General features: G+C 40.5%; 1 protein-coding gene across 1 annotated transcript in view; it reads left to right on the top strand.

The window, feature by feature from the left end:
- Positions 1-14,828: 14,828 nt before the first annotated feature.
- The window catches only part of MBOAT1 (membrane bound O-acyltransferase domain containing 1), a 95,962-nt gene continuing 92,851 nt past the window's right edge, over positions 14,829-17,939 (top strand). The window contains exon 1 of the mRNA XM_014867357.3: positions 14,829-15,193. Coding sequence (XP_014722843.2) covers positions 14,837-15,193 — 357 coding nt within the window. The 5' untranslated portion in view covers positions 14,829-14,836. The remainder of the gene's footprint in view (positions 15,194-17,939) is intronic.

The following is a 17,939-nucleotide window of genomic DNA, read 5'->3' on the forward strand; positions in this document are numbered from 1 at the left end:
GCACCACTATATTCATTGCGGCATTATAGACAATAGCCAAGACTTGGAAGCAACCTAGGTGCCCATCAAGGGACGAATGGATAAAGAAGATGTGGTATTTATACACGATGGACTACTACTCAGCCATAAGAAATGATGAAATCCGGCCATTTGTGACAACATGGATGGACCTTGAGGGTATTATGCTGAGTGAAATAAGTCAGAGGGAGAAAGTCAAATACCATATGATCTCACTCATAAGTAGAAGATAAAAATGACAAAAAATAAATCACATAGCATTGGAGAGTGGACTGGTGGTTACCATTGGGGAAGGGGATGGGGGGAGGGCAAAAGAGGTGATTAGGGTCACATGTGAGGGGATGCACTATAATTAGTGTTCGGGTGGTGAACATGATGTAATGTATACAGAATTTGAAATATGATGTACATCCGGAAAAAAAATAAATAATTCTTAATTTTCTAGATGAGGCAACTGAGGTTCAAACTGCTTAACAGATGCCAAAGATCACTTAGCAAGGTAGCGGGAAAACTTTCTGAACTTTGACTTTCGTCTAATATAATTCCTGTTCCTTTAGTTTCGTATCATTTGTGATATCAAGTGAATGGCCTCATGATTTCACACGAGTCATTGACAAAAATGTTCACAAGGTCAGGCCTGTTGGAGGAGGAAGGGAAATCTCTTGAGTGGTTACTTGGTGCCTGCAGCTTTATTTGATGTAATCTCATTCTCTTGAGGCAAAGTCATTATATCCATTTTATAGATAAGGAAATAGACTCAGATGGGTTAGTAGGTTGCTCAAATTCCCAAAGACAGCAAATAGTAAGTGCAGAGATGGCCTTTACTCCAATTCTGTCTGAATTCAAGGCCCCTTCCTTCTCTACACTATGCCATGTCTGACAGGGCAAGCCTCAAGTAATTCTAGGTTTTGGACTTCCTGTTATTTCTTATAGGTCAATATCATATTTTGCTTGTGTTTGGTTGTTTCATTCCTTCAACCTTTCCTGAAAATCTTTTTAAAAATGTGAGTTAAATAGAGCCTGCAATGGAAACCATTTCTTTCGATCCCCTCCTCCCTTGCCTTTGGTGATCATCTGTGATTCGGGGTCGGTGAGCCGAGGAGTCGAAAGAAAGATTTCTTAGACTCTTAAGATCTGGCAGTAGTGCTCTTTTATTTAGAGAATAGTGTAGCATGGGGACAGGACCCATGGGCAGTCAGAGCTTCTGCTGCCGCTTCTGCTGCCCCCGCTGGCATGGGGACAGGACCCATGGGCAGGCAGAGCTGGTGCGTGGGGACAGGACCCACGGGCAGTCAGAGCTTCTGCTGCTGCCCCGAGTTGAGGGTTAGGGCTAAATTTAAGGCATAGGTATATGATTCATCTCTTTACAAGACAAAGGAAAGAACATGAAAAAAAAAGTTAAAATGGTATCAGTGCAGGTGGGATCTGGTCATTGGGTGATCCCATTGACTTTTAGACAAGAATCAAATCGGATTAAGTGAAGGTCAGAAGCCACCACCCTAAATCAGTTACGTGAGATTGCCAGACAGCAACCAACTTAAGTTCTTGCCTTCCCCATTAAGAGTTTCTAGGGATAAGGTCATCTCTCCTCTTCTTCCTGGTACAGAGAGGGAGGCACCTTTTACAGATAGAGATTTACCTTACAAATGTAAATGTGTCCCAACAAGGGCAAGTTCCATTCCCCAGAGCCTCCTTCCCTGTCCCAGTTTATCGAAAGCAATCAGCCCAAAACAATCCTGATGCCAAAGAGACATATCCTGGGGTGGCCAATTTCGGGTCCCTACAAGGTCACCCCCCCTTCCTTCACAAACGCAAATGTCTCTCAGAAGGGCAAGCAAAATTCCAGTCCTCAGAGCCTGCTTCTCATCTGTAGTTTTAAAAGTAACCAGCCTAAAATCCTCATCAATCTGCAATTAAGAAATCAGAATTTCTCTCTTGAATACTTCCCAAGAGCCTTTTCCCATTTAGAGGAGTACTTCCTGATTAATTGATAGCAGACCCTCAATGAAGATTTTTAGAATTTACTTTAGGGATTCCTGGGGAGCTAGCATACGTGATAAACATTATAGCAACAGGAATTTTAACTTTATCATTGTTTTCATTTGAGAATACATTTTAAAATCCTGTTTTCTTCCACTTACTACATATATATAAATATGTGTGTGTGTGTGTGTGTATATAACATATATACATATATAATATATATTTATATATATATAAAATCACAAAATGAGGGAATTAAGAGTGGAAATAGCTTTAGTGATTAGTTCACCTTCTTCTCTTCATTTTACAATGACGAGTAAATTAACCCAAAGTGATTAAACCAAAACCAAGCAGCTAGCTAGTGAAGACATCAACATGAGAATTAGAAAAATGAGTTCAATTTTGAAAGCCTGACATCCATTCCCAATTCTTTTGGTAATGGAACTCTATTTTTTTCTTGGAAAATTCCCCCTCCTCCACTTTCAGTCTGAGAGGATTGGGTTGAGTGAATTCGATTCCCAGCTCCAGGGATGGGAATGTGGTACAGGCCTAGCCAATCAGAGTGCTGCATTCCTTGCTTGGTTCAGAGATGGGCACGTGACCCATCAAGAGCTAGTGAGACTCAATCCTGGGATTTCTGTGGGGAGGACGGAATCACTCTGGTTACTGAGAGGATGGGACATTAGTCTGGAACTGCAGGCAGCCATCTTTCCATCTTAAGGGGATCATTGAATGAGAGTGGAGCTACCGCAGAGGGAAGCAAAGCCTAGAGATGGCAAAAGACCAATCCTGAAAACATTGAGACCCTGGATCCAGTTGTATCTGAAGTGCAAATACCCTTGGAATTTTCAGTTATCTGACTAATTAGTTAACTGAGCCAATAGAACTCTGCCCTGTTTTTTGAAAAAAATTTATTGCCTGAGAACGCTTGAACTGGGATTTATGTCATTTTTAACTGAAAAAAAAAAAGAACGAAAACAATGAAAACATGATCAAAAAGCTAATTGATAAGTACAGATTTGGGGAAATATGGCCTAATAGCTATTTGTGTAGAAAAGGCTCTGAGTAGAAATCCTTATGCATATTAAGTTGAAATCTGATTTCCTGAAATACATCACAATAGGTCTTAGTTCTATACTGAGAAACCAAATGAAATAATGTAAATTTGCTTCCATACGGCAAAGATATTTTCAACTTCTAGAAATAGCTGATGATAATTTCCATCTACACTGCACTGGTCATTTCTCACTTGGAAGATTATTTTCAGTTTTGTGTAATGGTTTTCAAGAGAGACAGGGACAAACAATGGCATCTCAGGGGGAGGGTGGCCGGATATATGGGATCTTAAAATCACACCATTATTGAAGGAATAGAAGTTTAGCCAAGGAAAGTGAAGGCTTAGAAGAGAAAAAAAGGGATCTTTTCATAGACTTTAACTGCTGTCAATTGGTAGAAAATAGATTTTATTTTACCATTTTATTTTATTTCCTTTGGCAGAACTAGGAATAATGGTTAAGAGTTTCAGGAAGGCAGATTTTAACTCAATATGAGCAAAATTTTTAACCAATATGCTCTTTCCACAGTATCTGTCTTGGGTTACATATGAACCCCATATGTTGGTTATTTTCTTGGAAGAACCAGTTGACACAAAAATTTTGCACTGTTTAAACAGAGTCCCTCCCCTTCCCTCAGCTAATAACTGAGAACAGACTGTGTTTGTCTGTACATCATTACGTCTATAAGGTCTGGGACAATGTTGGGTAAGGGTGTTATAAATATACGCTCAGTAAGTGTGCGAATAAAATGATGGTTGGTCTTTTAAATCTATCTTTTTGATTCAAAAATAGTGTTATACCCGTGTTAAGACTTTGTGAATGTTTATATAATTGACTTCAGTTAGCATAATATTAATTTGTACTTTTAAGCTACAGACGTAAGTACATAGTAGGACTTGATCTCTATCTTCAAAGGAGGAACTAAATGTGGCCTTATTTAGTTTCCATACATTTCACACAAATTATTCCTATGCCCTGTCACATTGCTGACATATTTTCTTCCCCCAATAAATCACTTCAAGGAGAAGGACCAGGTCTTATCCAACTCTATATGAAAGTACTAGAGGTTTTAGCCAGCTCAACAGGATACGAAAAAGAAATAGAAACATAAGGATTAGAAAGGAAGATTTTTAAGAAGATGACATGATTTTCTACTTAGAAAACTCAAAAGAATCTACAGTAGTCCTTTATCCACAGGGTATATGTTCCAAGAACCCCAGTGGATGCCTGAAACCACAGATAGTACCAAACCTTATATGTACTGTGTTTTTCCCTATATTTACATACCTATAATAAAGTTTAATTTATAAATTAGGCACAGTAAGAGATTCAAAACAATAATTAATAATAAAATAGAACAATTATAACAATATACTGTAATAAAAGTTATGTAAAAGTGATCTCTGTCAAAATATCTTATTGTACTGTACTCACTCTTCTTTTTGTGATGAGGTGAGATGATACAATGCCTGTGTGATGAGATGAAGTGAGGTGAATGATGTAGGCATTGTGACATAGCATTATTTTTGGACCACAGTTCTTGGCACGTAACTGAAACCATGGAAAGCAAAACCATGGATAAGAAAGGACTACTGTATATACAAAGAAATAAAATTAATAATAAAAATTTAAAAGGTTGCCACCCATAAGATGATAGAGCAATTTAAAAAGTAAATTGCAACAAATAGAACATGTAAAAAAATTTACAAGTGCAATAGAAAATATAAAGTACCTGGAATAAATCTAATAAAAATGATCAATGCATTTACATAGAAAATAATAAAACTTTGTTCAAAATCTTAAGAAGACCTGAATAAGTAGAGGGAAATACTATACTCATGGAGCAAAAGACTATATTATAAAGATTTCAGTTCTCTACAAATTGAGAATTTCTCCACAAATTGAGAAATAGATTCAATACAATTCCAACCAAATCCCAATGGAGTTTTTCACGGAACCAAGAAACTGATTCTAAAAATTTATATGGAAGAAGAAGGTCCTAGGTTAGTCAAGATGCTTCTGAAAACACATTCTACCACATACCAAAACTTACAACATATCTAACACAATGGCATTGTGGTGTTGGCCCAGGGTAGACAGATGGACCACTGGAATAAAATAGCGAGCTTAGAAACAGATCAATGCAAAAACAAAAACTTGATATGTGACAGAGCTGGATCAGTGAGAAAAAAGAGGGACAGGTTAATAAAAGATTCTGGAACATCTGATAACTCATGTGGAAAAAATAAAGGAAACCTGAATTTATTTCACATCATACCCAAGAATTAATTACACTTGAGAAAAGGACTTAATTATAAAACTAAACTTTAAAAAATTTCAGGCAACTAAGATGTCCTTCAGCAGGTGAGTGGATAAATAACTGTAGTACATCTGTACAATGGAATATTATTCAGTGGGATTAAAAGAAATGAGTTGTCAAGACATGAAAAAACATAGAGGAAGCTTAAAAGCATCTTGCTAAGTGAAAAGAGCCAATCTGAAAAGACTGCATACTGTGTGATTTCTACTATATGACATTCTGGAAAAGTCAAAACTACAGAGGCGGGGGATGTGGGGTAGGGAGAAGACGGGAGAGATGAAAAAATAGAGCATGGAATCTATTTACAGCAGTGAAACTATACCATCTGATACAGTAATGATGGATACATATCATTAAAATTTGTCAAAACCCATAGCATGTACAACATGAAGAGTGAAATCTAATGTAAACTATGGACTTTACTTAATAATGATGTATCAGTATTGGCCCATCAGTTGTAACAAATGTACTACACTAATACAAGATATAAATAATAGAGGAAACTGTGGGGCTGGGGGGTTGAGAGAAGGTATGTGGTAACTCTGTACTTTTTTCTGTAAACCTAAAACTGCTCTAAAAAAATAAATCTATTAATTAAAAAAAATTAGAAGACAGAGAATAAGCTTATCCGTGAATTTTGGGTAAGATGGATTTCTTAAATAGGTTGCAACAATAAATAAAAAGGTAGATAAGTATGACTAAATTTAAACTGATTATTTTAAAACACCATAAAGAGAGTGGAACATAACCTACAGGCTGGGAGAAGATATTTGTAACAATTATGACTGATAAATGTTCAGTACTAGTATCTAGAACGTGTAAAATACTCCTAAAAATAAAAAATATCTAGAACATGTAAAATACTCCTAAAAATAAAAAATAGATAAAACACAAAAGAAATGATAGAAAGAGAGGAAAAATGCACAAACACTTATTTCAGAGAAGAGGACACATGAATGGTCTCTAGACAAATGAAAAGATGCTCAACTTCATTACTAATAAGAAAAAATAATAAAAGTACCTCGCTCTTACCAGTTTGACAAAAGTTAAAAAGGCTGCCAACACCAAGTGCTCGTGAGGATGTGGAGCAGTGGGAATTTCATACACTGCTAGAGGGAGGGCAAACTGGTACAACCACTTTGGAAAACAACTTGGCCTTATCTTGTAATGCTGAATGTGCACTCAGCTTATGACCCAGCAATATTCACTCCTAAGTCTTTTTAAGGCACAAGGCTATTTAAGGCATTAGCTTTCAAATATTTTGTTAATTTATTCCATTAAAGAATTTTGAAAATCCATGTATGCTCCTACATGTCGAAGTGAACACCTAAAATTTTTTTGTTATAGGTTGAAATACTTTGCAAAGAAGGTAATTTCTAGTATATTGTAAATATTGGCATTTAAATACAAAACTGTCATATCTCGCTTTTAAAAGTAGTCAATAGAATATAAAACCATAATAATTTGATACTACTACCAACCAACCATTTAAAACATAAGTGAACAAGCTCTTTAGCATTAAAAAATATGTAAATCTTCCCTTTTTCTCTTTGAATCATATTTCTATTCTACTTCCTCCACAAACTTTTCTCCTAATACATTTTTATGCTTGAAAGTCTTCTATTGATTTCCCTATCATACTTATCCAAAACAAAGTATGCATATAAATGTAATTCTTTACATTTATCTCATTTCCTGACGTCATAAGGCTCTAAAATTAAAAAAAAATTCTTCAGATTGATTTACCTTTATAATTATTATTAGTACATACTTGATCAAAACTCCTTAAATATATTACAAATGTTGATAATCATTAAACAATAAGTAAAATTTATTGGAAATACATCTTTTTACAAGAAGAATCATGATCTTATTTCTTCTATGCTTTTAATGAAGAGAAAGGTTTTACACTGGTAAGAACTGGTGGGTCTACCATTTAGTTCATTAAAGATTTTTTATTAATAGGAGATAGAAAATAGTAAGCATTTTATTGGATGAAATACGGTGAAGAATCACTGTTATTACAAAAAGATTCATAATATAATTGTTAAAATAGGTTTTAATTACTACACTGAGTACTACACACCAAAATGGAAAGACGTTACACAAAAGATTTATTTTTGGGTTTTACTCAAAGTCATCCTGAAAATTTTGGCAGTCCCAGAAAACATTCCAGTCACAGTGAAAAGAGTCAGAATTATTCTGCTTCTTCAGCTGATCAAGATGTTTTTATTTCCAGCAAATGACACACCCTAGGAAAGAGCATTGAGAACAGCTGAAAAGAAATGCTTGTTTTTAAATACCATATGAAAAAAAGTTTTTAGTGTTGACTATTTCCTGCCCATGTTCTCTTTGTTCTGCTCTCCCGGGGCTCTTCCTCATTCTTTGAAAATGGGCTGGGGGAGAAAGGTGGAAATTATCATTGCCACCCTCATCTTTATCATCACCATAGATTTAATTTCGCAACATTTTAACAGGAGCCAAAATACTTGATTCTAAAATTCATTCTTTGCTCTTAACAGAAATATGTATAAAACGGGAAACAGAAAGCCCCGTGGGTTTTACGGCGGCTTGCTTAATCCCTCAGGAGACCTGGTGCATCTGGAGATGAGAGGGTTCATGCTCCAGTACCCTGGTCCACTGTGAGATTTGCAGTGGGTGGTTTGGAGGACTCAGGAGGAACTCAGCAGTTCTCAAATTGGATTTAGGAAGAGTATATATGAAATCTGGGTCTCTAGAAATAGATTTCCTTAAACTGGTAGATACTATGCACCCCCAGAAAGTCCTTATGTACCAGAGTGGGGGTGGGGGGTGGCGGCACACAAGCCTCGGTTTGAAGAACATTGTTAATGGTATTCTTGATGTTCTAGTGCTTAAAATGGGTAGTGGGGAACAGGAGTATCTGTTTTATTTGTGAGGATGTGGAGAAATTGGAAGCCTTGTGCACTATTGGTGGGACTGTAAAATGGCACAACTGCTATGGAAAACAGTGTGATGGTTCCTCAAAAAATTAAAAGTAGAACTACCATACGATCCAGCAAGCCCACATCTGGGTGTACACCCAAAAGAATTGAAAGCAGGATCTCAAAGAGATATTTTCACACCCATTTTCATAGCAACACTATTCACAATAACAAAGAGGTGGAAGCAACCCAAGTGTCCATCGACATATGAATGGATAAATGTATATATCATATAAAATGTGGTATATACATGTAGTGGAATGGATAAATGTGGTATATACATATAATGGAATACTGTTCAGCCTTAAAGAGGAAGGAAATACCGTCACATGCTCTACTATGGATAAAGCTTGAGGACGTCAAGCCACATGACATAAGCCAGTAACCAAAAGACAAACACTATGATTCCACTTACATGAGATATTCTAAAGTGGTCAAATTCATAGAAACAGAAAGTAGAAGAGTGGTTACCAGGGGCTCGGAGGAGGAGAAAAGGGGAGTTGTTGTTTAAAGAGGAAGACACTCCTCTGCTCAAATCCCTGCAATGACTCCCCATTGCAACTAGAAGAAAGTTGTTTTAAGGGCCAAAGTTGTTCTAATGGCCTCCAAAGGCAGGCTCGCCATACTTTGCTGGTTCATCTTCTTCCTCTCTCCCCTCACTCACTCTGCTCCAGCCTTCCTGGCCAGCCTGATGTTTCTCCACCCTGCCAGGCCTGCTCCTGTCTTAGGGCCTTTGCTCTAGACAGTTCCTGTTTCTGGAACATTCTCTGCCCAGAAATTTGTTCGGTTAACTTCTTGGCTTCCTTCAAATCTTTGTTCAAGTGTGACTTTCTCAATGAGGGCTACCCTGATTACCCTATTAGACCCTGCAACATACGGACCCTGCTCCATTCACCCCTTCCCCTTACTGTATTTTCTTTTCTTCTATGCACTTACCATCTTCTGACATATTAATCTTTTTTTTTTATGTTTTTTGTTTATGTCTTCCCCTCCTAGAGTGTAAGCTCCCCCAGGGAGGGATTTTGTCTGTTTGTTAGTTAATGTGTATCCCAGGCCCCTAGAATGGTACTTTATAAATCATGGCTCCTCAATAAATACTTGCTGAAAGTTGACTCAATCTTCACAAGGGAAAGCACTGTTTCCCCAAGTGAATCTGGGGAATGCTAATTCTGAAGGATGCACCACATACACAAAAAGTGTCCTGTGGTCAACTAAGCTTGATGTCCTATTCTTGGAGATTGAAAATCATCATGAGTACCTGCTAGTATATTTTTGTGAAAATCTAAGCTTGTTTTATAAAATATTTTGAGAGAATTGATGAATAATGACACAAAAATGTTTAGAAATGAATGAAATTTGCAGAAATGGCACATTAGGAGTATAGGAAAAGAGTCAAGGAAATAGAGGCAAATACCTACTTCAGTCCTATAAATAACAGACTTTATTGTACACTCAGCATTTAGGGCTAGCCAGCCTAACGTGCTGACCAAAGGCCATGCAGGCTCTGAACAACAAGCTGGGTCATGAGGACTTAAATGAGAGAAGAAGAGACAGTCATGAGTCCCATTGGTTGCACTGATTGCCAGGGAACCATCCATCCATTCATTCCAAAACATTGTTGTTCTTGGCACTATCACTGGGCCAGGCTGCGGAACACAGAGTGAGGAGTAAGGCAAAAATACAAGAGTTGGGAGATTCCAAGCAGTCTCCAAGATGAATACAAGATCTGGGGTTACAGGGTTAATTCTCTGGAGCTCCCTAAAGTCTAAGATGACAGTGGCCTCAGCAACAACACTCATGGTGGGGTTGGGGTGGGGGATGGAGAGGGTGGGGGCCAAGCATCTCAGGACACCTAAAGGGTCCAGGGGCATCCTACCTTGCTAGGCCCTACCTTGCTCTTTTTTAACTGCAGCCAACTAGAGAATCCTGGCAGCATAAGCAGATACATTTTTGCCTATCTCTATATTCTCAAATATTATCTTCAATCACACTTTATTATTCAAAGGACGCGTCTTTGGCAAGAACAACTATTTGGAACACAACCAAAGAAGCAGGAAGTAACGGAAAAAAAAGACTCTGAATATCCAAGATAGAAAGCATGGAGTTTACTTAAAATTGAAGTACTTCACTTCTTTAAGAACTCCTTAGGCACTCAGCCAAAGCCTAGCGATTCTAAGGCAATCTATAGAGCTCCCAGATCATAGGAGAACCGAAATAGCAAGCAAGGCAGCAACAACTGAAATATGAGAGCAGAAGAGGAGACTGAAAAACCAGAGAGTGGACACAGTAATTGAGAAAGCTTCTCTCTTTGGGTGCAAAGACAAACTCCTGACATGTCAACGGATTCCAAGCTATCACTGTATTGCAGTACGGGTTTTGCTCACAATAATGCCTGACTCATCAACAAAAATTCAGTTATGATCACTAACTCCATTTAAGTATGCCTGGATGCATTTTAGGAGGCTCTCCTTCCCAAAAGACTAAAGTTAAAAATAAACTGTTGGCTCCTAAAGGGTAAGCTTCAGCTAAGCAGAGTTAGCTAATATTTTTTGAACAATTACTTTGTGAGAAGTTATTTCACACATAATCTTTCCTTCAGTCCTTATACCAGCCACAAGAGATCGAGATCCTTATTCCCACTTTATAGAGGAGGAAGTTGAAGCTTGATGAAGTTAATTGATTTGCTCAAAGTCACAAAATCAATAAAAGGCAGTACGGGTTTTCAGATCCGGTTTTGTTTTGCTCTTCAAAGACTGGGTTCTTTAGATTTTCATGATCTGTTCCTCTTCTTGGTTTTAGGCTCTGGTCCTGAGCACTCAGAAGTTGTATGAAATCGTATTTATAAATATTGTTGTGAGTAATTTTAGTTAATAGAGTTTTGTTAGCGGGCTTTATTTCTGCATTCAGTTATCAGTGACTAACTTCTACTTTCTATTTCTCACAACTGGTTTCTTTCAGAGGTTGGTGTATTATTTGGATTCTTTTGTCTTTAGACATATCAACATCTCCTTGATGTATGTACATAGGGTTAGCACGCTGCGGCGATTTATTTTGATTTATCTTGAATGACTAAATGATACAGTATTCTTAGGGAAAAATGCTATTACTTAGCATTAATAGCTAAATCTGATAGGTGTTCAGTTATACTAATTTCTTCATTTTCTGAACATGCGCATATATTATAACAATGTTTAACTGTGACCTCAAGCTTGGAAACTACGTCAGGCAGGTAGGTGGCAATTTATGTTCCAAGCAAATGCAAACTCATTGAGCTAAAACGTGAAGAAATGAAGCACTGATTGCAAAATCTAAATTGCCTACGGTGTTGTGGAAAATTCCTAAAGAAAATGCTAAAAAGGCAGAGTGATACCCATCGTGGATGTTTTTAGGCCATTCTCCAGATCAGCTCTCAAATGTTAAGCATAAAGTTTAATGTCCTATGCAGGCAACAATTTCTGCTGTTTTCCTGAAGGTGGACTCCTAGTATAATAAAAAGAACAATGGAATAGCCAAATCGGAATCCTACTTTTGCTGTTTACTAGCTGTATAACCTAGCTTCAAATGAACAGAAATTAATATTCTTGTGAATAAAAATGGAGATACATAATAATAAAAATGAAAATAATACCTACACTTCCAACCTCATAGAGTTGGAGAGAATTAAAGGGGATGATGTAAACGAATATGCTCTGTGAGTATACAGTATCATTATATAAATATGTATTATTACTAAAATAGTAATTTTACGTCTTACATGGGTTAGATCATTGTAGATGGTTTTAATGTGGTTTTGTTGGTGATCATCTTTAGTTGAATCTAGACCGAATGTGTCATTATAATTTTATCTTCTTGAGGGGTTATGCCTTTGTAAACTTTGAGGACAGTTTTGAGTTTTGATGAGTATCTTTGGCTGGGTCTGGACTGGCACGGGATTGGTGTTGAGTTTTTACCAGTTCACAGCACCATGCTGCCCTCCTGAAACATGTCAGCATCGCTTTCAGGTCTTTTTGTTTGGCCTTTAATTTTAGAGACTAGTCATCAGGATGAGCACTGGATCTTCTGGATGACTTCACATTCTGAGCATGGTTCCATAAAGGAGATTAAAAAGCTGATCCTGATATCAAGCCTCATCCTACTGCAGATGGAAAACAGGTGAGAGAGAGTGCCTGAAGGGTCACCCCTGCCACCTCATTTTTGAACAACGTAATGCCTGCCCACAGGAATGACAGGTCTGTGTCAGGTGTGGGGGTGGGCCTCTTTTTTAGAGGAGGCAACACAGCCTAATGACAGAGAGTCCAGGCTCTGGAATCAGACAGACATATTTTTCTTAACCTCCCTAAACACACCCAAGGTACTCAAACTCTCTAAACTCCAGTTTTCTGATCTGTAAAACAGAGATTATAACAACTACCATATCGGCTATTGTCACCGGTAAATGAAACAACTTTTGTAAAGTTATGTCCAACTTTGTTATATATATTGCATATATTGTAAAGTTATACCTAATCATTATTATTATGAATCTACGATTGATAGATGATGGAAACAGAGATATAGGGGCAGTAAAAGAGGTCAATGAGTCTATGGTGCAGCTCTTTTATATCTTAGACTCATATCCCACCCTCCAGAAGCCTATTTAATTAGTCTACAGTGTAACTAATCCATTCTCTTGATACTGTCATCTAAAAGTTTTTTTTAAACATTAATTGTACTACAGTATCAGTAGAAAAGAATTATTAAGATTTAACTTCTGTGCCATTTTGTTGTACAAGATCTAAGCACAGTTCTGCATTTTAAAGGAAAATTTTAGACTAGATTATAATCTGTGTTTTGTCAAGCAGAAAAAAATCTGTATAGGGCTAATCTTCTGTTTTTAAATTTATGCCAAGGTGAAAACTACTTTTTGACATCTGAAAGCATAGCTTTGTTTGTGGAAAATTATGAGTGGCCTGAGCCTTTGCTTCATAAATACTACCCAAACTGGCCTATTTTTCTTTTCTGGCAGTTCACATCTGTGTTGATTTTTTTTTTTTTTTTTTTTAACAGAGCTTTCAAGCCCCTTCTGCCCTCAAACACTTCCACTGAAGCTGTCATCTTGCTCAAGATAAGAGGAACATTGCTTCCGTTCTGGTCATTGTCTAGAACTGTGTGATATTTAATGAGTCTTTCTAGCCTGTTGATCCTCAAGCATATGCCTGTGTGTGAGTGAGTGTGTAAGAGTGGTGTGAGTAAAGCAGAGATTGTCATCTGATGGCGATGACATCTTATAAAATCTCCACGGGGACACAGAATGGCCGTAGGGACATTTTTTTGCCACTCGACAAGGGGCATGGGTTAAGAAACTCTGGCCTGGCAATTTAAAGTTCAGCGCAGCTTGTTGGTGATGCAACTCCTCAAGAAGGCCGGGGTGCAGCCGAAGCCTTGGAGGGCAAATTGTCAGTGTCTGCAAGGCCTTCAGCTGGGTTTGAAGGTGGCCTCCAGCTTCAAAAGTCACTGCCCACCTGCTTAGGTGGATTCTCCACCAAGTAGTCCTTGGCTGAGTAACAGCTCCCAGACAAACTGCTGATGCAAAAGCTTTGGGCTTGGTTTCGAGGTGAAGCCTGGGGGCTCACATAAGCTCACTTTTCTTTAGTTTTTGACTGTGAGTTCAGAGCGTGGCTTTCCTGAAAGCATTCTTCATCAGCTTGCCTACAGCACTTTCTGGAAAGGATCTTCAAGACTTCCAAGATTCTCAAAACCTATATATCTACTGAAAAAGTTTTCCACTTGCCAGTGATATGCTCAGGTGTCTGAGGGCAGAGAAGAGAAGGGGCCAGGTACCCATTTTTAGAACCCGGGAATGCAAAACACTTACCCGAAAGCACATAATGTAACAGTAACACCCGTTCTCGGGGGGGTAAAATAATTCTCGATCCAAAGGGACGGAAGGAAATGATCGAAGCTAGAAGTCCTCCGTATCTGCTTGTATGACACAGAGCGTGTCAGATCAGGGTGTAGGAAACCGTGTCTTGCCTAGAGGAACGTAAAGAGAGAGAGGGAGTCTGGGGCGCTGGCTAGCAGCACCGGGGGCTCCTCGGGCTTCCAGCGGCTGGTAGATTAACCCTTTGCGGCAAGGACTCCGAAGGAAAAAGCGTGAAAGGAAAGCGCAGGAAATTTTAGCCAGCACGGGGACAGGGAGGGGGGTGCCGCGATTGCGGGGAACCAAAACAGGGTGGGGCGGGGTGCTCTTTAGTGAAAAGCGCCCGCCTGGGTGACACGGGTGGCGGTCGTTTCGTGCGGCGGGGACACAGGACGGCAAGCTCGGGAGAAGGAGAAGAGAGGCGCCTCCCTCCGCCCGGGGCTGCGCGCCACCATCCGCAGGGCGAGGCGGCCGCGCCCGCTGGCGTTGCCTTCCCTCTCCAGGTCCGGGCTGGGCGGGCCGGGTGGCGCTCGTGGGCCGGGCTCCGCGTCGCCCCTTTTCCTCCCTCCCTCCCTCGTCGTCCCCGGCGGCTGGGCCAATGAGCGCCGAGAGGAGGGGAGCGGGAAGCGCAGCGCGCTGGGCCGCGGCCCTCCCACGGCACCCGTGGCCGCAGCGCCAACGCCAAGTTTGCGCCCCGAGAGTTTGCAACCGTTCCCGTCCTCCGGCCTCGCCGCTCGGTCCCGGCGAGCAAGGCGGCCGCGCGCATCTTGGGGCAGCCACCCACGGGCACTCGGTCCGGAGGGCACCGAGCGGGGCGGCGCGGGCTGGAGCCGGGGCGGCCGCCTCCCGAAGATGCAGGATGGCAGCAGCGCCGCCGTCCAGCCTCTCCTACCGCACCACGGGCTCCACCTGTCTGCACCCGCTCAGCGAGCTCCTGGGCATCCCGCTGGACCAGGTAGGGAACTGCTGGCGGCCTGGCCGCGGCCGGGCGTGAGCGCTGGAACCCCCCTCCCCAGGCGATGCGGGCGGAAAGCCTGGGGGAAATGTTATCTACCTCCGTCCTCCACCCCTGTAGCCTATTTTACTGCTACAAACTAGAGTAAAAGGTGGAACTTTTTTTTTTTTTTGAGTTGATGTTTTTCTCCTGTAACTGAAAAAAATTGGTATACCCTGCATGGCAGGTTCGAATGAACTTTTTTTTCTTTCTTTCTTTTTCTTTTCTTCTTCTTTTTTTATTTAAAGTTTTGGGTTACCTTGTCTTCTGTAACCAAGTTCTAAAGAATTCTGATAAATGAATCAACTGTCTCCTCCATCAGTGTAGTGAAGTCTTTGTTATTTTCAGTTTAGGTGACCATACTTAAAAAATAAGCCTGATTAATCTGTAGGCTATAGCTTTTGAATGAGAGACGTGGATTTTAGATTCCAGCACTGAGACTTGTCAAATCACGGTGACAGTTATTTTATACCATGTGTGATGTCCATTTGAAAGGGTGGAGGGACACGGGACACTATGGTTTTCCGAGGGCCTTAGTTTATTCAGTCAGTTTATCCTTGAGGGTCCAGGCTTCTGAATAGGACAGGTTAATGGGAGAAGAGGAGTTCTGTCCAGGAGTTGTCTGCTACCGTTAACATGGAAAATGGCGACAACAGTAAGGCCAGGTGAGAAATTGTCCTGAGGGTTGAGGCTGTCTTCACTCATTTTCTTGTCTCATTGCATGCTGCAGGCTCGATCTGCCATGTATTTCTTAGTGAGTCAATAAACACGCATTGATTTAAATGGAACTGGGTAGAGCATGCTGGAGGAGGGCCTGATGGTTTCATGCTGAGTTTTTGCCCAGTTTTCTTCCCCTGCCTCTCACTAAGTGATCTTTCTTTAAATGCTTCTTTTCTTCAAACAAGAGTATACCTGCTGCCCTTTCCACTCACATTCCTTCAGCAATGAGGAAGTGAGACCTGGACGTCTGCCTTACTCACATACTGTTTACTGAGCCACCCTTCTACCTGGCACCCTCTGAGGATATCATTTGTAATTCCACCTAATCTGACCATTGCCTTCTCATCAGTTGCAAAATCCAGAAAGTCAGGTAATTGGGAGAGGTATCAGATGCTAACTCGTGCTTTTGTAAATTACTCTTCAGTTTGCAGTGAGGATGGGAGAGACCCCAGGACCTAGGCAAAGGCAGAAATAATAGCAAATTCTTTAGCCCTGAAACTGACTCAGAGCTGAATTTCCTTAGGGGAGTTTGTTTTGTACTTACCCCTCCACCCCCTTCAGAATTTATTTTAATTGCTTTTTCTGTTTTAAGCTATTCTGCACAGCTAGAGAGAGGAATCCAGGGAGGTTTTTTTGTATGGAAAGAGGTAGATAGTTAAGGGACCCTGGTGAGTTATGGTGCTAGCCTCATGTTATTAGGCGCTTTTTGACTGCATCCACCCCATCCCCAATCTCCTGGATTTCTGTCAAAGAAGCTCTGTCTTTAACTTACAAAAAAGAGCAAAGAGGCTTAGGGATGTTTAAGGCTGGGTGGGAGTGATTTCTGGGATGAACTGAAGGAAAAATGTGGGCGATGGGCAAGGAAGGAGACCTGTGATCTCTTAGGTCTTAGGACAGCTCCACCGCTCTTGCTCTCCAGCAGGGTCAAATCTGAGTGACTCTTGGCGGAAGAAGTGCTTGTAGGGCAGTGCCCCAGCCAGCTTATTTTAGGCCCAGGGAAAAGTCCCAAACCATAAATAATGTGGTTTGAGGCTAAATTGTGGCTTGAGAGTTTGGAAGCTTGATGTGTTTTTCTCCTTCACACTTTCAAGGGCTTTTTAAGGTCTTAGATGTCAGGCTGACTTGGGTGTCATTCCTGCTCTGCCAGCAAACTTCCTTTGTGACCACTTCTGTGACCGCTGGCTGGCACTCTACCCTCTCTGGGCCTCATGTCCTCATGTGTAAAAAGGGAGATAGCAATAAGAACTGCACATTGGAGTTGAGAAATGTGTATAGATCTCAGATGCCCTACATCAGGAAGGTCCGTCTATCAGACAGAGTCCTGTCAGGAAACAGAATTTAACTCATTGGCTCATTGGGTTACAATGAGGAAACTTGAATGAACTACTTCGAGGTATGTGTGCAGCATTAAGGTAGACACTGGCAAAGATGTTCAGGTACCAAGATCTGGGTGCTGAAGGGGAAAGAGGAGGAAGTCTTGTTGCCATTATCCAGTGAGACCTGCCCCCACCTCCTGCCACCTCAACCCTTCTCCTTACCCCACAGCCCTCCATCTCTTGCCACTGCCCTCCAGTGGTCAGACCCCACCCAAGGCTCGCTGGCCTGGGGTGCCTAGGTGATGCGGTCTGCAGGGCCTCCTCCCGGGGTACAGGCCATGGAAGAGAAAGGTAGAGCCAGACCTAGAGGACGATCCAAGGATAAGAGCAGAGTCCTTGATGAATGCTTGCTGCTGTCCCATTGAAAAGTGACTTTTTATTGGCCTGCGTTATGCTAAAAATTATAAAACATGTACTTCAGGTTACCCAAATAGTTCTTCATATGCTACTTAAGGCCACTGAATCTTTTTCCCACTGATTTTACATTTCACACTTAGATTCATAATTTCTGAATTGACTGCACTTCTGAGAATGACTTTGGATCCTGGGTGTCCCCATGTCAAGAAGTTTATTATTTGCAAAAAACTGAAATATCCTTTGAGCACTGTACT

The sequence above is a fragment of the Equus asinus genome, chromosome 8 (genome assembly GCF_041296235.1).
Source record: "Equus asinus isolate D_3611 breed Donkey chromosome 8, EquAss-T2T_v2, whole genome shotgun sequence".
Lineage (NCBI taxonomy): Eukaryota > Metazoa > Chordata > Mammalia > Perissodactyla > Equidae > Equus > Equus asinus.